This window comes from Manis javanica, chromosome 8, assembly GCF_040802235.1.
Source record: "Manis javanica isolate MJ-LG chromosome 8, MJ_LKY, whole genome shotgun sequence".
Taxonomy (NCBI): Eukaryota; Metazoa; Chordata; class Mammalia; order Pholidota; family Manidae; genus Manis; species Manis javanica.
This window is the reverse complement of record NC_133163.1, coordinates 102,302,906-102,326,416: the sequence shown is the minus strand read 5'-3', so window position 1 is coordinate 102,326,416 and position 23,511 is coordinate 102,302,906. Positions and strand designations below refer to the sequence as shown.

The following is a 23,511-nucleotide window of genomic DNA, read 5'->3' as shown; positions in this document are numbered from 1 at the left end:
ATATGGTGGTGACTTGATAGTGGGGGGAATCAGTAACCTCAGTGTTCCTCATGTGATTGTATATTAATGACACCATTATAAAAAATATGTTAAATAAATTAATTAAAAAATAAAAAAATGAAAGAAAATGAGGCTTGAAGAGGTTGCCCAAGGTCACCCTGTCAGTAAGCAGAAGAGCCAGGATCAAATCCAAGCTAAAGCTTATCTTTTCACACTCTTCTACACAGGCATTTTGCCTCTATTTTTCATTCTTTTTTCCCACTAGAGTTGTGTTCTGGCATTAAAATATACTTTTCATCAGTATTCTCAGCAGTAAAGTTTATAGTTTGCTGTGCAATGAGTGAGATGTATGATATGGCATGCCTATTAATTATTAGAGAAAAAACTTTGATTAATAAAAAGACTTTAGGAAGGAATGTTCTAAAGCAACTGAGTAGCCATTTCATTCAACTTAGTATACTGTCAGGAGGCATGCAAATACAGGTGAGGGAGGCTTTAGAAAGACATTTTGGCAAATACGAGATTTGAAAGGTTTGAAGTTTTTAAAGTCTTTCCAGAGCCACTGTTCATTGTTCTTTGTAACTCATTCATAATTTTCCTGGTCCAACCTTGCCAGTTCACATAAAGGTCTCTCATCTCACCAAGTCCCTAGAGAAGCGGCATCTTCCACTTTCTAGGTTCAACTTCTAATACTAAAGTTGAAAACTACTCTCTTTATCAGTATTGACCTGCTTATTCTGGTAATGTTCCCTGGGCTTTGCTGACAGGTATCATCATTTTTCTTCAGGGTTTTTGGTACTCCTTATCTCACCTGGTTTCCCTAAGTTGGTCTTCCAATCTCTTCCTAACTCTTACTTTCATTAAAAATGAATTCTGTCCTTGTTATTTGCTACATTGTCAGCAATGAGGCAGGTGGACTTCCTCTTCAGCTATTTGAGGAATGGATGGGGTGGTACATTATCTCATCTCCTTTACTCCTACAAACTCTTGGGCTAAGACATCCAAACCTCAGAAGAACCTCGGATGTCTTTAAAGCTCTTGTACACCTACCAGGTTCCAAGCTTGCCAAAGCTTTTGTGCATGTGTGCATCAGAATCACCAGCGGTGGCTTTGATAAGTATGCATCAGTTTCTGAACCTTCTTGCTCCAGACCTAATGAGAATGTCAGTAGGGTTTCTCAGTGATTGTAATCCCTGTGGCTAATTAAATTTAATTAAATTAAAAATTCAGTTCCCTGGTTGCACTAGCTAGTCACAATTCAAAGGCTCAATAGTCATATGTGGCTAGTGGCTACTGCACTGGATGGCACAGATACAGAGTATTTCCATCATCACAGAAAGTTCTATTGGACAGCACTGATCTAGAATATAGAGATGGCAACTGAAGTACAAGGGTGGAAGTGATCTCCCAGAGAGTGTAGTACTAGAGTAGAAGTGAATCCAAGGGCTGTGTTGTTAGAATCTCCCATTAAGAGCCAGGTAAAGAAGAGTCAACGAAAGAGATTTACAAGGATTGGCCATAGAAGTAAAAGAGAATAAAGAGAGGGGGTATCCTAGCGGTCAAGGGAAGAAAGTTCTGAGAAGCAAGGTGTCAGTGATCAGTGTGCGGTTTTAAAAATTAAGGTACATGGTTGATGATACAGAGGGGTATTACTTGGGGAAGGATGGCTTCTAGGTCCTCAAAATGGGGTATTGGCCTTTGTGAATTCTACACTGGCCAAAGTCTGTCTCTGAAAAATGCAAACTTGCCCTCATGCAACTGTCACTGCCTTTCAGGAACAGACTCTCTTTATTCAAGATCACACATACTGATTTTCTATATATGTGTGTCTATCAGATTTTAACCCAAGTTCACAAATACATTGATATAGGGTATATACCAGAATGCCAACTGTTAATAAAAATACAACTATTAGATGCTTCAGGTAGCCTAACGCATTCTTCTTACTCCCTGTAGTTTTGCATAATGGGAAGGCAAATTTTCAGTGGATTACTTTGTGAGTATGGAATGCATACAAATACTTAGTTGATCTTTTTAAGTTTCTCAGCTGGTCCAGCTTAAGGCACTCCCAAAGGATATCCTTGTCAGAGTTGGCCTCTTGAACCCTTGTATGTTATGTATTTGCCTGTCAAACCCTTTCCTTTCTTTCTTGAAAAGGAGTGCAGTATAACACTTTTCTTTTTTCAAGTCTCAATCCCAGCCCAATCCTTCCTGTCTGAGATACTCAAGATAAACCGGTTGAGTTTTGATGGTTTCCAAATGTCTTGCCAATGGGTTTCAGCCCCAGGAAAATTCACTGTGGATTCAATGTGACCAAAGAAATGACAGGAGAATGTTCTTGGTGTGAAAGGGTTTATACCCAACTTTATTTCCACGGTGGCAGGTCCCGTCCACTCAGAGCGAGTCTGCATGCAGCAAGCCAGTCTCTGCCTCTGGGCCTCTGTACCTGCACAGCCGTCCCAGTCTCTGCCCTTGGTGCTGCCACCACTCCAGCCTCTGCTCTGCTCTCCTGCAGCCTGTAGCCATGCCACCGTGTCACCCAGAGCACTGGGATCTTTATATACAGTCAATAACGAGTTATTGTCCACACGTGTTTAGTGAGCTAGCCAACCAGAGCCAGGTGAAAATCCTGGCCGCAGGAACCTTCACTTTATCCACACTGAATTCCCACAGAATTGCATTCATTATCTTTGCTTTTTTACTAGTTTAACTCTAAGAGGATAATCTTATCTCCAAGTTTTGGATAGGCATTTTATTGGAACCACCATGTACTGCCAGTAGCTATTCAAATGTCAAGTAGAATGAGGATTAAATGTGAAGCCAATGGATTTGGCAATTAAGAGTCATTGAAGGAGTTTGGTGCCCGCAGTGCCAGTAGAGTTGTGGGAGTGGACCCCTGGAAGTAGACAAGTTGAATTTCTTTGGAGATACTTATTGAATATCTAGGCAATGCTGGGCTCTTGGAGGGAAATATAAGCAAACATAGAAGAGGTCTCTATTGTGGTTCATCTGAGTAGGAAAGGTGACTTTAATCTCAATTACTGTCTCATGATACGGTATGCTGTTGAGTAACTATACAGAGACAAGATAGTATTTTCACAGGTGGGTCTGACCCGTGCAGGGGCTCTGGAAAAGTCTGAGGCAGTGATTGATGGAGGATTACAGTGTGAAAGATGAAGATGTCCAAGCAGGTGAAGCAGAGCAGGGAGAAACTTGTGGCGGGAGGCAGCACAGAGCTTCGGAGCACCCAAAAGAAAGTCCGTGTGGCTGCAATGCGGAGAGCAAGGAAGAAAATGCAACGACTCTGGGGATGAGAAACAGAAGGTAACAGAATAGGCAGGGAAGGGCCTGGAGAAAGGGTCCCGTTAGAAACTACGATTCCCAGGAAGCATTCGGCAGACGGATGTGAGGCGAGGCGCGGGCCGCGACCTTTGAAGGAAAAAAGGAAGTGCATCAGCGCCGCACAGCCGGAGCAGCCGGGTAAGCCGGCTGGGGTGCGGCGCGGGGCTGCGTCTGGGCCCGCCCAGCGCGCCGGGGCTCTGCGTCGTGTCAAGGCGGTGGCCATTTTCGAGGGCGGGGGCGGCCCGGGCTGCGCGCGGAGGACGGGGACGGGCGGCCCTGCGGCGGTGGGCAGCCGGGCGGCCGCGGCCACCCGATCGCAGCTCTTCCCCCAGTCTCCTGTGCAGTGGGAGCAGCATGTCCGCGGACGTCCCCGAGGCAGCCTCCGCGGAGGAGCAGCAGGTGAGTGCGCGGGGAGCGGGCAGCGGGGCCCGGAACGGCGCGGAGAGCCGGCCCGCCGGGCGGCCCGCTGCAGCCGCGTACGAAGGGGCGCGCCGAGCCCGCACATCCTCGCGGCGTCGCGTGTTTCCCGAGTCCCTTACGAACCCGGGACTCGGTCCTTACGCGTGGAACCGAAGTTGTTCCGTGAGCTTCACTTTGTTTAGGAAGTTCTGTATTTTTTCTTTGGAGGACTAACTCTCCCCACTACTTGTATTAACTCCAAAGGCAGTAGCTCGCGTTTGGGCGCCGTTAGACCTCGGTTGGAATTTCAGTTCCAGTCCTTGTTTGCCGTGTAGCCTTCGTCAGTTGTCTAGCTCTTTAGGCTCCAATCTCCTCATCTGTAAAATCAGAATAGTGACAGTGCTTGCTTCAAGTGGTTGTTGTGAGGCTCAGGTGAAGTGGTAACAAAGTATTTAGTGTGTGCTCAGAAGTATGAGCCACTGGTACTCGACATATATGGGACCTGCTTAAATCGAAAGTTTGGAATTTAAAAATTTTGCCAACTTAGTTGATCAGGTTTTTCGTGGAAACAGGAATATTTTGTAAACTCTCTTGTATCTTTCTGTTGTACTTGTGAGAAACACACTCACTGGTCCAAATTCAGTAAGTGGACACGGAGACAAAGATAACAGCCGAGCAAAGCTTTAATGCCGGCCTAACAAGATCGGGTGTCTGGTGGGCAGGCACACCTGGGGAGTTTGGCGCCAGTAATTTATCTCCTAGTGCGCAAGTCCCTCCCCTGGTTCTTCATTGGCTGAGTACTACAGGGTTCACATTCTTCCCCAAACGTCGCTTAAGCCAGTTATATCTTTCCTTTACATTTATCTTAATCTTATTGGTAGGTTAAAAAAAAAAACTCAAATAGGTATTGCCAGACCCATACCAATTCCCTCCACTCCCACCCCCACTCTCAGCCCGAGCAGCTTCCACCATGTGGCCCTTTGTCCATACTTTACTGTTAAAAATGTTTAAACATCCTAGTGGGAATAAATCACATTTAGGTTTTATCCTAACATAGGGAAATACGCTACCAATCGGTATGATTCCAATTCGGAACATCAAGGCTTTATATTTCATCTAGGGTAATGCTATCCTTTCCATCTTGATTATTTCTGCTGCCCTGCCTGCTGGGTACTTGTGGCTGGCCTGCAAAGGTCTACGACATCGTGTTTCCTAAATTGTTTACGGAGAGTTACAACACTTTTTCTTAAAAAATCAGGCGGCATTGACATAAATAGGACTACATCTAATGCTCGGGCTATCTAAGGGCTTCTGCTTAATGTTGCAGCCACGCTTCTAATCAGGTTGGAAATTTGGTGCTCAAAAGCATGTTTTTTATTTGATTAGTGGTTCCAAACCACTTTTCCTGAGTTGGATGGTTCTATTGTAATATTACTTGTAAAGTAACTGCAGGTAAAAACAGCATAAATAGGCCAAGTTACCACATTATTCAAGAATATTCCAGTGAAAACTGTTGGGTATTTTTCACATTTGGCGAAATAATGGGCTTTGGGACAAAAAAAATACATATATGTTACATACGTAGTTTAAGGGTTGCAGTATTAACAGTAATATTAAAATTTATATGTTTTAAAGGATCACCACCATCCAAAAGACAAACAACAAATGTTGGTGAGGATGTGGGGAAAGGGGAACCCTCCTACACTGCTGGTGGGAATGTAAATTAGTTCAACCATTGTGGAAAGCAGTTTGGACGTTCTTCAAAAAGCTCAAAATAGAAATACCATTTGACCCAGAAATTCCACTCCTAGGAATTTACCCTAAGAATGCAGTAGCCCAGTTTGAAGAAGACAGATGCATCCCTATCTTATCACAGCACTATTTGCAATAGCCAAGAAATGGAAGCAACCTAAGTGTCCATCAGTAGATGAATGGGTAAAGAAGAGGTGGTACATATACACAATGGAATATTATTCAACCACAAGAGGAAAACAAATCCTACCATTTGCAACAACATGGATGGAGCTAGAGTAAAGTAAGCCAGGCGGAGAAAGACAAGCATCAAATGATTTCACTCATGTGGAGTATAAGAACAAAGAAAAAAACTGAAGGAACAAAACAGCATCAGAATCACAGAACCCACGAATGGACTAACAGTTACCAAAGGGAAAGGGGCTGGGGAGGATGGGTGGGAAGGGAGGGATAAGGAGAGAGGGGAAGAAAGGAGGCATTACATTTAGCATGTATACTGTGGGGGGAGGCACAGGGAGGGCTTTGCAACACAGAGAAGACAAGAGTGATTCTACAGCATCTTACGCTGATGGACAGTGACTAATGGGGTTTGTGGGGGAGAGTCTAGTAAACATAATGTTTCTCATGTAATTGTAGATTAATGATACCAAAAAATATTTATATGTTGTAAAATATTTATCATGGTGTTCATAACTGCTTAGGGTTTTAGGAACTCATAAAAATAACAAACCCGTCTATGCTGTCTTGTCCTAAATACTGAAGCCAGCCTCAGTTTTGACTTCTGATATACGATAGTGTGCTATGTAATTTTCTTTTATGAGATGTGTTACTGTGTTGCCAAAGTGTGAAATGTTGATTTCCAGAGTGTAAATGCTTTTATTTGGAACAGCCTAATATGTCTCTTAACAGTATTAAGGATATCTTGAATATTTTCTCTTCATGAGTGTCTACATTAAAAATTTAATTCAAGTCTTTTGCTTTTAGGACTGCTGTCATTAATACCATAGTGTGTTGGTTATATAATGTCCCTTCTTGAGTTCGGGATTGGCTGTAGATGTTAAGTGCCTGCAGAATGGATACCATCCCTAAACAGGACGAAAATGTGCAGAGTCACTTCTGTGATCCTGTGGGCCAAATCACCTGTTTCTTCTATTCGGAAGAATAGACAGATGACCTAAAAAATTAAGATTATTGTCTGTGTACCCAACTGACCTTTCAGTTAAAGCCAAAGTATTCAGCTAAACTACCTTTAGTTTTATGGTATGGTATGTTAGCCTGTGAAATTGAAGGTGAAGAGATGAGCTCTGCATGGAATAAGGGCAAGGTCGGTGTTTCTCTGAGTAGTATGTGCACTCCTGTTAAGAGAATAAATTGTATAGCTCACTTTTTACTGCTATATTAATTAAATGTGTACTAACATAAAAATAAGTATAAACTCATACCACTCTAAAACTAAAATGAATTGAATGCAAACAAAAACAGTCTACACTGTTAATTCAGTATGGCATGCTATTTTGCCTAAACTAAATTTCCAACGTTTTGAGAATATGGTAGCAGTTGTTCAAGTGCAGAAACTTTTTGAGTATGGCAAATTAACTCTCCCCTAGGCCGTATGATGACTAGTTTTTCCTTTTTAAGAGTAAGCTGTGTGGTCATTTAATTCTAGGGTCATTTGCATTTTAAATACAGCCCTGTTCTTTTCCCATATCTTGGATGATTGGAGTAGTACTGCTCAGTCTGTCATAAATGAAAGTTTGCACCGGGCCTATAGCACTACTGAGATACCAGGTGACAATTGAGATGGTCTGGAATATGCTTGTATTTTTCCTCCGGCTTATCTCTGAACTGAAGACAAAACATTAAGAAAATTTTTAGCAGAGACCTCATGGATCTATCATGTGTGAATCCATTTTGAATAACACTAAGCTACAACAATCTTAGTCCTGTGTTCGGACCTGTGTGTTGTTGTCCTACAGGTGAGAAGAGGTATGTGGAGTCTTCAGAAGAAACCCTGTTTTCATTGTGATCATCTTAAACTCAGGGACCCTCCTTTATATATCTTTTCCCCATAGCACCTAGCAGAATATCTAACATTGTTCAGAAAATACTTCTTGAATGAATTTTTCTCTGAAATTTCTAGTTGAAGTCATCGCCAAAGTACTAATCCAATACAAATGGCAGTGCTGGTACTGCAGTTTAAAAAAGAGAAGGCTAGACCATGGTCATATAAAACCTTAGCTTAGAGATTTGCTTAAGAAATATGAATGAAGGTAGAGGGATTTGTGTATATATATTTTCATATAGATTGTGGCTTAAAAATATTTTTATCCAAAGATCTCAGTAGGTTTCCTAGAGTTTCTGTTATAAGAGTCATCAAGTTAGATGTTGTCTTCGAAGAGGCTAACTCAAGTAGAGCTCTCAATTTAAATATTTTTGTCTGTTTACAATATACGTTTGGTGCCTTTGTGAGTGGTGGAAGAGGAAGAGAACTATTACTTCCGTATATCATCGTTAAAGTGTGAATATAAATTGCTTTCCCATTTTGCCTTTTTTTTTTTTAATTGCAGTTAATATTGGCATTTCCTGGGGCTGTTTTCACACTACCTTTAGTAACTGAAAGGCTCAAGAGTGTTTTCAGTTCAAAGCACAACCTGCTGGTTTGGTTTGTGTGTGGCCATTGTTTCTTAGCAATCTAGAGATAAACCTCAGAAGAGTTTTGAAATGTCTCTCTTTGCTATCTTAGTTTGCTATACAACAATGTTTTAGGCTTGTCTCTGTTCAAGACTTTAATACTTACCAACTTCAATTCCTGAAACTGTGTGTACTGTTAACATGAAATATTTCAAATATAAGCTGATGTTGAAACTATCAGGTATTGAGAAAATTTCTGAGCTTTACTGAAACAGTTGGGAGTACACAGTTTGTTTATTCAGTTGACTTGTTGGACACCCATTAAATATCAGGCACTAGGCAAGCAGCAAGCACTTAATAGGACTACAGTATTTTTCTATAGAGGTTTGTAACAGTATTGGTACCTTCCTGGCAATATCCCAAAGGATTTGTTGGCTTTTATTAATCTTCTCAACTTATTCATCAGTCATTGCATCAATGAACATACTGCTCAGCAAGTCTTTGCTTAAGAGTGGTCAGATTTTTATTGCTAATAGAGCTGTGTAACTTCTGTGCTTAATGCTGAAAAGTGATATCAATCATTCAGATGTTTTAATAGTCCATGATATACTACAAAATAATCTTTAATTATTTGAATGTCCTTTTTACATGTATGTTTTTATATCTTATACCCCACCTGCTTACAGAAAGTATGTCTGATGTATTTCAGTAGACTAATTCACAAAAATGCAAGTACCTAACTAATAAAATTAGGCCCTGTGATAGGTATAGAGTATACAGTGAAGATTATATTAGGGCATATGTTCTTGTGAAGAGGTAGGTATCATTTAAAACAGTGTTGTTGTTGTTGTTTTTAATATCATAAGCATCTGTCTCTTATGATAATCCTGGGTTTCTGCTTTCCCAGTCTGTAGCCTATGGTAAATGTTCTGGAATTCTAATAATGCTTCTCCCCTCCCCCATAAAGGTATTAATCAGCATAGAAACCACATAGCTAAATGATTCCACTTACATTCTAGCATCTATTTATAAAAAGTAGTAAAATTGCTGTTTAACACATAGGTTTCTTGGAGAGTAAAATTTTGAAACCACATTTGAATTAAAAAAAAAACTTCTTGGTTTGGTTTGTAATTTCCCTCCTTTTGTTGATCCTCTTTATTGTATCTTTGTTTCCTGTTACATTAATTGTTGGTTTTTATTTTCCCCTGTTCTCTTTGAGTTCCATTTTTTCTCTAACTTCTGAAGTTGGATGCATAGGTCATTGAATTTTAGTTTTCTTCTCTAAAATAAGCCTTTAAGGGACACTTGTATCCCACAAGTTTGTTATGTGTAGACTTTGTATTATCAGTGAGTTGAGCATATTTTCTTTTTATTCCTGATGCTTTTTAACTATGAATTATTTAATAATGCATTTTAGTTTCCAAATAGTAGAGATGTATAAATTGTTTTATTACTGACTTTTAATCTTATGAATTGCAGTCATAGGTGGGTGATCTGGATCAAAATGGTTAAGACTTGATTGGCACTTAATATTGCTTATATTGCTTAGTACTTATGGCCTAGTAGTTAGTCAGTTTTTCCACTTATGCTTGGGAAGAATATGTATTTCTTAATTGTTGGATGCAGGTATCCTGACTACTTTGTCTGGCTCACCTTTTGAGGAAGCTGTGTTAAAGTCTCCTTTGCTGATGGACTTGTCAATTGGAAGTTCCCTGTGCTTCTGTCCACGTATTTTGGGGGTTTTTATTAGAGGCATGAATATTTAGAGCCTTTGTATCTCTAATCATGCTTTTTTTAGTCTTTCTCTTTTCTTCCTGCCCTTTTTTTTTTCAGTTGATTTTCTTTTTTTCTTCCATTTTATCCCCACTGTTGGCTTAGAAGTTATATACTTTATTCCTGTTATTTAATTGGTTCCCCTGGAAATTTTATCATGCATCCTTAGCTAAACAAAATGTGAAATTAAAATCATAAACTCTTTTCTAAACAATATAGGACCATAGAATATTTCAATTATGTAAAAATACTGTAACTTTATATAGTATTTTTGTTCTGTCCATTTTTAACCTCACATATTAAGACATTAAATTAGAAAAGTGTGTCAGTATACATTCACATTTACCAATTTCTTCATTTGCTGTTTCTTTCTGTATCTCAAACCTTTGTGGAGATTTTCAGTCTAGCTGAAGTAAATGTTTAGGAATCCCTTTGAAGGATGTCCAAAACCATATAATCACATCAAATTCTATTTCCCCTTTTGTATCTTTTACCAGAATATAGGGATAAACTGTTTGTTTTACCTATCAGCTAGTGATCTGTCTGGAGATTAGAAACCATTATGGGTGTTTCAAGCATAAAAGGATATGATTTAGGGACTTAGATTACAGATTATTAGAAAGGGTGAAGCATGAGCACAAGATCCTCTGCCCCCACTGTCATCTGAAGCTACAATAACCCCTGATTATCTGTGCAGAACCCCCACCCCTGACCCCCGTAGGAGCTCACAGGGCTACTGCTGTCTGCACATTGCTGGTGGAGTCACCAAGAGCAGAATGGATTCTGTCTCCCGTGCTTTTTAATCTGGAGTAAGTGCCATTGGTAGAACCTAATAGGAATTAAGTCTGGGAAATGTAATTTCAGGCTTCTAACTGTAGTGATTCAGGAGGGTGGTTTGAGAAGGATGACTGTGGGCTGAATGCTAGTGGACGCACCACCTGACGTCTTATTGTACTTCCCAAATTAGTAGTTATGTTAGAACACAGTTGAATGTCCAGCATTTGAACTTGCTTATCAGTAAGGTCCTGGAACTGTCTACATCTGCAGAAGGTTAAGAACGTTTCTGTATGATCTGTGGAAAGTATTGTAGATGTCTTTGTGGTATTTGATATGTCTGAAAAATGTAGTTTTGGTCATATTTTTACCCCCTTTGGTGTTAAGTGCAGCTGAAATTCTGAATCTAGCTGTGAAGTTGGAGCTAGCAGCGACTTGCCATTGTGCCATGTATTTGGTAAGAAAGTTCAAGAATTGGTTTGTTTTCTAGGATACATTATAAATCTATTCTAAACCTATATGATATTTTCAGCTGTAGGTGTTATTTTGCCCAAAATGTTTTTCTGTAATAAAAGATTTCAGTTTAATTGAACATGCTTAATACTATATGTAAAAATACATATAAATATTCCTTATTAAGAAAATAAGGGAATACCAGATAAAATGGCATATTGTACACAACTTTCTCCTCCTTGTCTATAATAGGGGACCCCTGTAGAAACACTGGAAACCGGGGAAAGTTGCTACCCAAATACCAGAAATTTTAAGGAATCTGTCTTAGATACAGAGAGGTGAGCATTCAAATCAAAGGAAGTAGAGAGCCCTTATATCCCAGGCCAAGAAAGAAATACAGGACTCCTATAAGCCTTTTAATTTGAAGGCGCTGGGACTGAAAGGCTGTAATCAGGTTGGAGTCCTTTTCAATCAACTTCCAAATTTAATAATCAATTTATTAAACAACTATACAGGACAACCCAAGAGTAGGCCCCTCTTCCCAGTTCCACATCTAAATTGCAGCACTGTGAATATCTTGGAGCTACAGTAGATGCCTGCAGTGAAGGCAGAGCCTTCACACAGAAGAAACTGCAGTGACCCAGCCCACCTTTCTACACTAAACTTGTAAGCTTAAATTTATATTATTTCTCCAATTATTGTGATGAGGTACAGTATAGTTATATCTTACATGGGGGTTAGGTCCCGAAGTTAGTAAGACAAAAAACATATAGCTAAAATTACCCTTGACAGATCTCTGGAGTCATGATCATTTTGGAGACTGACCACTCCATCAGTTCTCAATAGGTCAAATGGTCACTATTTTGTCTAGTGTTTGAACGGATGACAGGACTTCAGTTAATTGCTTGCTGAGGCAGTAGACTTGTATTGTAGGGGCTGAGTTTATTAAACACTCGAGTGGTAAACAGTGCAATGATGTGCTTACACTCTAAAAGATAACCAGGGACTGAGACCGTCATGGGAATGGCAGATTTGCATCACATACCTCAACTTGAGTCCTCTCTGGAACATACCTCACTTGAACGGAATGATTGACAGAATCACTGATACTATTTAGAATATATCTCTGGCTGAGCACACACAGTTGAATTTTGTATGTATCAAGTGAGTGAAGATGTGACTCCTGTAAAGAGACTAAAAATGAAAATAGATTCATGAAACTGCGTCATAAAAGAGGAAGGCCAAATACCTGAAGCAGAAAGGAATATAAACACACATAAAAGAAACCTCACAGAAAAAGCATAATTTCACAGCAGCAGCTTTATTCTCAAAATCCTTCCAAGACTAAAAATGAGAAGATGTTACAACATACAGGAAAGCAGTTTAAGATGAAAGAAATAGTGACAGTATATAAGGTGTATTTATATATATATACTTTACATATATATAAAGTATATATATATACTTCACACACTTTACATAACATGTATAAATGACAGTATATAACATATAATTTTGAGGAAAATATATATAAAAATTGTATGAAGTTGTTTCTTCAGTTCCTGGATTGATAGATGATTTGCTTGCTACAAGAACAAGTAAGCTTGGCACTTACGGATATATAACATTCCTGCTTTTTGACTATTCATAAATAACCTGGAAGCATTGAGATATGCAGAGGTGGTATGCAGAAATGAGTTCATTAGCTAGAAAGTATGCCTTGCTGTTGCCCAGCCTCCCCTGTCCGGGCAGCTCTGTTTTTCTCGATTCGTTCTTCTGCAGTACTTGCCGTAAAGTGATAAATACTGCTTCCCTATATAATATGGTTCTTGGTAAGAAAGTAGACTATGTCAAGACTGGTATTAAAAGACTAATATTTAAACAGAATTAAAATATTGATGGTCCCTAATCAGAAACATGTTTTTCTTAAATAAGAATGGGCTCTTTAGCATGAATAGTGTTTGACATTAAATATCGGGGAAATTAGGCAATAATATACACAGATGGGATGATTGACAAAGATAATGTCTCTCTTAAAAATAATAAGGCTGTCTGCATTGAGTTTTTCAAGGAAAATGTGCTGGTAAAAAGCTGCTCTCAATTTCCATTAAAGAATCTCAGAGCTTCCCATCATACATGACTTTGGGTAAATAGGAGGTCAAAAAGATTGTATCTTCAGTATTAAGATGGTTCTCTAAATATAGGCAAAAAGCTGATGAGTTCCAAAGAAGGTGACTGACTATAAATGCATTATACATGACTGGAAACTAATGGCAAGCAAGATTTCAGAGCTGAGCTATCTTGGTATTTTTATCCAGTGTGTGGGGTGTCACACATGCATCACAGCTATAATAGAGCTATCACATGGATCATTTGAAAAACAAGACAGAGGTGTTTTAAAAGCTTCTGTGCTTGATTTCATAGTCAGATGCTGCATTATTTGGCATTCAGCAACTTAGAATCTAGATGTTACAAGGTAAATAATTTTAATTAACTAAATTATAATAGAGAACTAATTATTTAAAATTTTTTCAGGAAATGGAAGATAAAGTGACTAATCCAGAGAAAGCTGAAGAAGCAAAATTAAAAGCAAGGTATCCTCATCTGGGGCAAAAGCCTGGAGGTTCGGATTTCTTAAGGAAACGATTGCAGAAAGGGGTAAGTTCTCAAGCATAATCTTCAAATGCTTAAACCCTATAAGCTCATGTATAAATGACAGTATATAACATGTATACTGTTATAGAAATAGAAATTGTGAAATAGGTACCTTACCAAAGAGAGAGATTTTTTCCATTATTTTATACTGTTTATTCTATACATATGTGTGATAAGAATCTACAGTTCTTTATCAAATTTAACTATAAAGTATTTCAAGCATGTAGGAAGGTGCAGGTAATAATACAACAGGACTCATGTACCCACCATCCAGAGTCAATGTTATTATTTTGCCATGCTTACTTCAATTTTTTCTTTGTACGAAAATGTTCTGTAGTTGAAACCTACCGTATATGTGTTTATATCCCCATTCCCCTTCTCTCCAAAAGCAACCACTGTCTAGGAGTTGGCATTTATCCTTATATTTTTTTAATTTACTTGTTTTAAAGGTGATTTCCACACAAAGGCTTAAAATACTTTTTATTTGGATGAAATGATCACTTATAAAGCATAGCTTAACTATCTCCTTTACATATACATTTCACATAGCTACTCTAATATAATTTATACATTGTAATTTTAGCAGTTCTAATTACTGAAAACATTTTTGTTTTAATCTTACAATAATTCATAAGGTAGAAACCTTTATTTCTCAATAATGAGATCTGCATTGAAATAATGCTATGTGTTTGCTCTTTGGTTTTCTTTTCTAACTCCTTCCTTTGCTTATAAAAAATTAAAGAGCTCTATCTTTAGTTTAAGCACATTTAAATTATTTACCGTATAGGAAACAGGGAAAGAGAAATATTATTTGTGGATGAGAATTACTAATTGAATCAGAAGCCAAATCATGTTTCTCTTAAAAAAAATGCCTTAAATATACCGGTATCTGCTGCTTGCTTACAAAAATATGTCAGTTTATATTTGTGTGTTTGTGTGTGTATAGGCTATAGTTACATATGGGTTATTTTCACAAATTGCAAAATAATAGTTTTTCCAGTTTTTTTGAGATATAATTGACATAGAACATCATTGAAGGTGTACAATGCAATGATGTGATACACATATAAACTGAGAAATGCTTACCACAGTAAAGTTAGCTAACACATTATTTATTTCACATAATTACCATTTGTTGTTACTGTTACAGTGAGATAAAGCCCTACTAATAGCAACTTTCAAGTATATAATACAGTTTTATTAATTAGAGTCACTGTTATACATTAGATCCCTGGGATTTATTTATTTTTTTTTTAAATTGAAAGTTTGTACCCTTCAACCATTATCTCCCCATTTCCCTTTCCCCTCAGCCCCTAACAACCAACACCTACTCTATTTCTATGAGCTTGATGTTTTTAGATTCCACATGTGAGATGATACACAATCTTTCTACCAAAAAAAATATTTTAACATTAATTTGGCAAATTATTTTTTAAACTAGCAAAATATAAAATGACATCTTTGTTATCTTACATACAAGAATAACATTCACAGCTTTGAAATTATAGGGCGACAAGGAAGAATGATATTAAAAATATAAAAATGTAAAGAAAAATCTGCTCCCTGAGAAAGTAATTCAGTAGGGAAATTCTTATAAAAATGGTAGTTATTATCTATAATACATAAGGGATTTTTCAAATACACAAGAAAAACATTAAGGTGCCCCTCTATAAAGGATTTTTGCAGAGGAAAGATATTGTTATAAAACACAGAGAAAAATGTTAATCAATGAGATGTAAATTAGAACAATCATGCATAGTATGCATACACCTAAATAGAAAAATTTCAAAATAATATCCACTACTGAGGCTGAAGTTGAATGTAGCTGATTTGCTCTTTGCTGTTTGTAGCATTTAAAATTACTTACTGTGGAAAGGGGTGTGGGTCAAGATTTATAAAAATGTTCATATTCTCTAAGTGAATAATCTCATTAATTAATATGAGTATATTCAGTGTTAAGGAAAAAGTCTTCATATTTGAAGAAATTCTTTGTAGCTTTAACTATAATAAGAAGCAGTACTACTATTCAACAGCAGAGAAATTACTAAGTAAATTGTAATAAGTCAGTAAAATAGTATGTGGTCATTCAAAAGTGTTAAATATGAAGACCATAACATAGAGAGGATAAATAGGAAAAGCAGAAGGAAAAACATGTTCATAATGAATCTAGCTGCATAGAATGTTGTACCAGGTCTGATTTTGAAATTGTCCTATCAAGTATGGTTTTAGTTATTAAATAAATTATATGATTTTCTCTGACTACTCTTATTTCCGTTGAGATTTGACTGATTATTAGTGTTTAGGAAACTGCTTTGCTAACTGCTTTGCTAATCTCCAGCATAGTGTATGCAAACAGGCTTTCTTCCAACATTTGAGCTGTTGTTTTTATAACTGCCCTCTAGCTTCAACTATTTGTGACTTTTTAAGTATCTATAGGTGTCATAATTTACATACATTGTTTCTTGGAGTTGGTGCTGTAGATAAGTAGTAGTTAATAAGAAAATGCCCCTGGAATCAAGAAATAATGATACAGAATTTGAGCAGAGAGGCTTTGAATGATTCTGTATGATACCAAAATGTCAATGAATGAATACTTTTATATTAGAGAAATAAAGCCATATTCAACTATATAATTTCTTACTAGGTTAAAAGAGTTTTGATTTTTTTTATTAGTATTTGGATCATGGGTCCTGGGTTTTAGTTTTCCTCTGTCATAATAGCAAACTGGCAGGTTACCTTATTAATATCTTTTAACAGTTTTTTCATTTGAAATGGTTGATTAGTTATTTACATTAGTCCCTTTCTGTTTTAGTGTACTTGTTAATGTTATTATGATACCTGCTTTAGGCTTTTAACTATATGACATGTACATAGTGACATATAGACTATCAACCTAGGAGGGATATCAAGGAACACTCTGGCCATGTTTTTTCATGTTTATGGCATTTGAAGTCCCAAGGAAACTGATGATCCAGTTTTAAAACATGGCATTAGAAGTTAACTATTGTCACGTTAGGTGATCACTTAGTGTCAGTGCAATGATAAATATTGTGGTAAGTATGTCCCCTAAATTTGGGTGGGAGGTGGCTGTTAAGATTATCATCCAGATGATCCAGAATATGTTTTGTTTATTTTTAAGTATTTTCACTTAAAAATGCAGAATTTAAAAATTGTTAAAGATAACTAATATTTTCTTCTTAGACTGTATTTGTCCCTATACGAGAAGCATTGATCTAGTTCACTCCTTTCCCTAGAGCATTTAAAACTATTAAGCATTGATTTTAGTTTTGTCTCTAGCCACATTAAATAAATTTAAATTTCCCCAAGCAGTGTAGCTCAATCTACATATCCCCTTATGATGAACTTTTGCTTACTGTAAAATAGGTGTTAGAAACTGACTTTGTCATGTTGGGAAAAATCTGCCTAAAAATTGCACTGTGTGTTAAATTTTTCATGTTGTGCTTTTGACTAAGTAAAAAATTTGTCAAGCTGCTTTTATCTCCTCTAGAGGCTGCTAAACTTCAGAAGTAGCTCTCTAATATAATACAGTGCCATCAGAAAGTCTGAGATTTTTTTTTACTACACTCATTATAAAATATACAGAAATAAAGCTGCAGCTAGCCTTAGAAGGGCCTGGTCCAAGTTACCTTATTACTGCTCAGTGTGTTACATTTATAGTGACACATGAAAAGCAGTTTCTAACTTTAGTCCCTTTGGCCTTATTAGGCAGATCTGGCTTATGAAAGAATAGTCCCTTTGCATTCCCAGCTATTTCATTTACCACATGAGGATTCCTGAAGTCTCAAAGAAAATATTTATATATTTTTTCCCTTTCACCTTTTATCCAGGCCATTATCTCATATCTGGTTTATTCTCTCTTGGCTACATCAGTCTGAGGTTAGGTCCCCACTTTTGAGTACCTGGAGTACCTTATGTACCTGGAACAGTATATAGTTGACTTACTTGACTATTGTCCATGTTTGTATTTCTCTCCAGGATTCACACAGTGCCTTATGTACAGCAGGCACTCAGTAAAGGCAGGCTAAACATGATAGATGGAATTTGGAACCCAGGTGAATATATCTGTTTTACTCTGAAACAGAAAACTCATGTAGATTAACTATATTAAGGTTGATCTTCAGCTCTTATCACAATTTTATTTTAGTGACAAAAGGTATGGTTGTTACTTTATCACTTCAGCTTAAAAAAAGTGATAACTGTACTCATTTAGTGTCTTAAGTGAAAAGTGGAGGTGTAGGATAGTGATGTGCATTTTAAGTGATAATTTCCAATGAATTTATTTGTTCTGTTACCCTAACATTTATGTTTTAACCTTAATTTTTATTTTAGTGAACTGCTCTAATTCAAATGAATGATTTAGATCTTGGCAGAAATGTTCAGCCTAGATGATAGAGTACCAGCAACTATAAATAATAGTTTTAATAACTGTGAGGTTGATTGAAAATGGGTGGCATATCTTAAATGTAAGTTGGTGACTTACATGATTTTCAAAATCATGTAAGAAAGCATTTCAGTCTGGTTTTTTTGTGTAAGTGAAAGATTTGCTACTTCATCTTATGTTTTTGTTTAAAATTTTTTAGACCGACTTGGTGACAGCATAGGGTCACATCTACATTTTAACCCAGTGTAATTGGGTAGTTGTATATGAAAGCTTTTAAACTCCAGTCTGAATTTTTTTTTTTTCCTTTCTTTTTTACATTATAGCAAAAATACTTTGATTCTGGGGATTACAACATGGCCAAAGCAAAAATGAAGAACAAGCAACTTCCTGCTGCAGCCCCAGATAAGACAGAGGTCACTGGTGACCACATTCCCACTCCACAGGACCTTCCTCAACGGAAACCATCCCTTGTTACTAGCAAGTTGGCTGGCTGACTAAAAGAGCAGAACTGCATGAATCTTCTAATTCCCACTATTTCCCCTTAGTATGTAATTTCTCTCCTTTTTCTTTCCTTTCATTCACTTAAGTCATTGGAGAATGCCGGCTTTGCAGGGAGCGGTGGTGTGTGCTGTTGTAAGGGAATATACGTGTGCAGAGTTCTTCATTAGTTTAACAGTGCACTGATGAAAAGAACACATTAGAGCAACATAATCTACTTGAAAATACTTGTATATATTACTTAATAACTCCTAGTGTAGGACTGGTCCCAATGGGTAACAAGCAAGTTTTACAATTTGAATGTTTTGGCTTTCTTTAATTCATCTTAATTATAGCTTTGTATGTTACCCTTATTTAATATAATAACCTCTACTGTATTGATTTCTTCTGTATTTTCCTTTTGGATTTCGTAAAACAGAAGTTTAAGACTGTAAGTTGGAGAAAAGGTCACATATTTCAAACACAAATAGATGGGACTCCAAAAGATTTGTATCTCTGTGCTTGAACTTGAATGGCCTTAAACGTGTTTCAGCTTTAACAATAGAATTTTACTTGGGCAATATTTGCCCATTCTGGTTTAACGTATGTGACTTTAGTGCTTAACAGCTGCCATTGAAGCTAATATTCCTTTTCAGTTCTATAGTGTTCAAGCACCTTTTGTTATTACTGAAGATGTGAATGAAGTATGCATGTCCATTAACTGTTGAATTCACTTTTGTGCCACTTTTGTAAATACAGTAGTTTTGCACAACCTCTCACAAATGTCTGTATTAATTTCACATGTTAAAAAGTAGATGGTGTGCCATCCAGAAGCACAGAGTTCCTACACAAGACTGTATGACCTTAGGGCTTTTGTATAGTTGCGAGTGGTTCACAATCTTGAGTTTATAAAATATACCAAACTGAAGTCTTTGCTCTCCTCTTGTGGCCGCCGCCCCATGCCGACCTTTAACTTTTGCTTCTTTGACTCAGATTATTTGGGCTGTGCTGTTCAGTCTATTCAGTAGCATAGTTGTCTTTATCCTTAATTTTGAAATTTGTTCTGCTGAGTGCTGTATTTTATGACACAATAATAATGTTTTCCTTAAAATTTCTCAGTTGTTAATCACTCTCAATCCTGTCTTATTACTGATGTTTGACAATTGTTTAAATAAAAGGAAATTTATAATGAAACAAGTACTTGCAAGACTGACCTAGGAACCTATGTCAGGATGAGCTGAATTCTGCTAAATAATTTTAAGTAATTATAATGAGCTAAGCTAATTAGGCTTGTGACAGAGTAATTTACATGATAGGTGAACATATTCATGCTAAAATATTCAGGTATTTTGCTTCTATACATGTCACTTTAATAAAATAACAATTTGATTTTACTTATGGTTTATCTAGTTTATAAGAACTTTAATTAACAGATTTACTGGAACAAATTTACTGCTCTTAGGAGCTCTTCCTGTAGTTGTAGTGCTGAAGCATGGAAATGAGGATCCGTAGCCTGAGATGAGAGCATTTTTCCCTTCGTCTTTGACTTACACAGGGCCTCCCCTCTTTTGGATCCAGGCATCTTCTGGGTCTTGGCCGCATTTTGTAGCTGCTTTCCTATGATCCCAAATCATCATTAAGTGATAATCTTGAGCAGAGTAACCACTCTTAAGGATACTGCCTAGTGCTCTGAGGAAAGCTTGCTGATTATCTCTGCTCCACCCAAACCAAAAGGCAGAAAAGCAACAAAATCAGTAATGTGCTAATTTGTTTTTAAGGATCTATTATATATGAGTATATTTGTAATGGCAGCAAGTAAATTATTCCATAATATGTATAATCATTGTAGGATCAATTTAAGAATTATAAAATACTCCACAGTAGAGTTTCATTAATATCTAGTCTTTTTTTTAATGAATATATGCTTCATTATGGTTAAATTCACACGTCAGTGAAGATTAATCTGAAAGATCGCAGAGACCGTGTTACTCTTCACCATGATAGGACTCCTGCTGTAGTTTGCAACAAGTGATGTAACTTCTGAATTGTAGTTTATAACATACAATGCTAATATTTAACCTACCTCAAAACTTGTTGAGGATCTGTGAAACAGTAAGTGTCCAAAATATTGTTGATTGTCTTTTTATTAAAAGTCAATTTCCTCATTAAGCCAACCTGCCTTCTATAAAGTCACATTGCTTAAAATCTCAGGATTTTCCATTAGGAAAGACCTGTCATTAAGGATTTGTAGGTGTAATTGTTTAGCTTCCATTATTGATGCTTGGTATAGAAAGGTTTTAAATTTTTCTATTTTTTGTTCTGTCTCAAAGCTCCATTTATTGAAGACATTTGCAGACTGTTTCAGCATTGCTAGAATGAGGATTTTAACTAGAAGAGCTTGTCTGTTTCTAGTATTTCAGAGTTGTGGTTTGAGAAATGACTAATTTTAATCATTGTCCTGTTTATTATAAATGAATGTTGGAGTAAAAGAAATAATGAAAATTGGGTAAACTCTGAAATAAATGACCTGTTTTGTGCCCTACAGTAGTTCCTACTCTGACAGTACAGTTTTGAGAAACATTTCATTTTAAAGGCTACATCTGACCAAAACAGTTATAGTTCTTGGCATGTTGGGATAGTAAGGATTGTTGGAATATTTTGAGGAACTGGAAGGAGCATGTTTCATTCTCTTTTCAAATTATTCAATACTCATGTGCTGCTGACCTGAAAATAAGTCTTAACTATTCATGAAGGAGGGCCCAGTAAGGCCTCTCTACTTGTTATTACTTCAGCATTTGGAATTAGTTGCTAACTTTTTACTTGATACAATAAAACTATATCTCTGAATATTTATTGATATGTTTTACTAAATCAGACATGTTTTCTTTCTTATTTCAAATTAGTGAAGTTTTATCAAAGCTGAAGTGTAATCTCTCCTTAAATTGTGCTCTAAATTTAGTGGTGATCCAAGGGCAGGTAGCCTATCAGAAGAGCACATCTCAGTGGCAACTAAAGAAGTTTCTCTGGTGGTCCTTTCACGATCCCCAACGTTCAAACTCATTTCACCTACTTTTCAATTTTCTTTTTCACCTCATTTTACTTTATACTACCACCACCCTGCACATCCCTTCTTATTTCTTAAGCCTCTGACGGCATTCATTAAATGGAGTTTAGATCTGATGAATTTTCCATCCTTAATATCCTTTCCAGTATACCAGGATTAAGGACACATTTTTAATTTCCTGTAACTACCCTAATCCGGTTAATGACTAACTTGAACCGCTGTCCCAACTCTGCAACTCAGCGTGCACTGCCAGTCTTCCTCTATATCCCTTCTCCTGACTCCCCACTGCACTTTGTAAAATTGAGATCAAAGAAACTTCATTCTGGGATTGTTAATCTAAGGATAAAAATAACGGATTTTAATGCTGTTTTACTAGTTTCAGCCTTTAAATAAGTAGGTAGGCCTGTGGGTTTTATTCTGCAAATCACAGGTGGTCATGATAACCATTAATGTATATTTGTATTTTGTTGTTTATCAACTAAACAGCAGTTAAAATATCTAATTCCTTTAATATGCCCTTAAATCTGTTACTGCATCTCCATCATTTGTGATGCAATAGGACACTTTGCCCGTATTGAAGGGCGAAGAGTAAATGCCTTTTTTGTTGAACATGTCTAGTGTGTTGGCAGTTAATGCTGAAATTTGTCAAAAAGCCCCTCCAAAATTACACTTGTAAAATATATTTAAAAAATAAATTGATCACTTAATTTATATTGACAGTTTGTAGTTTTTGTCTCATTTAAGTGTTAAAGATTGTTTTTCAGATTTTAAGTTGATCCCTTTAGATTTCAGCTGCCTACTATATGCAAAAGAATGACTCTAATAGCCTTAAATTTTGTTTTAAATGTTCTTTGAGATCCTAGCAGTGTTTGTAAAGGCTTTGTGATTAACATTAAATGTTTGCAGATTGTGAGTCTTCTCTATCTCAGTCTAAAACACTGGTACAATACTGTTGGAATAGGCGGTTAAGGCAAGGAGCTTACATTGCTAGGAATTTAATGCAAACTAGAAAGTATTATTCTCCCTAAGAAAGGTAGAAACAAAGTTTCAGGAAATCTGGAGGAATGGGTCAATCAATTTAGAGGATAAATGGGATGAGTGGTGGATTAGGGAAGTTACAGAGGCAGTTTGAGAGATGGGTTGCTATAGGCTTGGGTGGGGGAATAGGGAGGAACAAAGAGCATTTTAAATAGAGGGAATGTTATTTTCACATAAGTAATGAGTTGGGAAAATGTGAACCTGTCTAAGAAAGTTTGGTGGGAGAACATGCCATGGCATATGAAGAAAATCTTGGTTTTTCTTCCCAACAGTGTCCTTTCCTCCAGCCTTCAACTCAGAAAATAATACCACCTTAGCATTTATCCTCTCAGGTACTCAAACAAACCTTGGAGTCATCCTTGATTCATTCAAGGCCATTATCCATGTCCACTGACATGCTGAGTTTGTTGATTTCTTCCCACTGCTGCCACCATACCCTAAGCCACTGATATTTCTTGCCAGGATAACTATGGTTCCTAACACATCACTTTCCACTCCTGCTCCCTTATCCATGCTGTGCCCCTACCTGTCGCCCAGCATCACCGCACTTCCATATAATCTCTTAAAACGTTGTAAGCTCCTTTCTGTCCTTGTTCAACAGGTTTCTCTCAAACACTGTGTATCATAGCCTGGCTGGCTTTTTCATTTTGATTTCAGCTCAATTTTGAACTTTAGAGGAAGATCTAATTCATTGTTTCCCAACACCTAGAAACAACTTAGACATATTGAAATGCTTGTTGAATGAATACAG

The 23,511-nt window shown here is 36.9% G+C and overlaps 1 protein-coding gene across 1 annotated transcript; it reads left to right on the top strand.

The window, feature by feature from the left end:
• Positions 1 to 3,489: 3,489 nt before the first annotated feature.
• On the top strand, positions 3,490 to 22,439 carry ARPP19 (cAMP regulated phosphoprotein 19). Its single transcript, XM_037021008.2, has 3 exons — positions 3,490 to 3,741; positions 13,660 to 13,782; positions 18,505 to 22,439. Exons 1-3 carry the CDS (start codon positions 3,697 to 3,699, stop codon positions 18,673 to 18,675), a joined length of 339 nt encoding a protein of 112 aa, XP_036876903.1. The 5' UTR covers positions 3,490 to 3,696; the 3' UTR covers positions 18,676 to 22,439.
• The last annotated feature ends 1,072 nt before the right edge of the window (positions 22,440 to 23,511 follow it).

Excerpts from the sequence above, each read along its gene's own strand:
- ARPP19 (XM_037021008.2), top strand. The coding sequence starts at position 3,697 with ATGTCCGCGGACGTCCCCGAGGCAGCCTCCGCGGAGGAGCAGCAG. Across the intron at positions 3,742-13,659 it reads CCTCCGCGGAGGAGCAGCAG|GAAATGGAAGATAAAGTGAC; the intron begins GTGAGTGCGCGG and ends AAATTTTTTCAG. Across the intron at positions 13,783-18,504 it reads GGAAACGATTGCAGAAAGGG|CAAAAATACTTTGATTCTGG; the intron begins GTAAGTTCTCAA and ends TTTACATTATAG.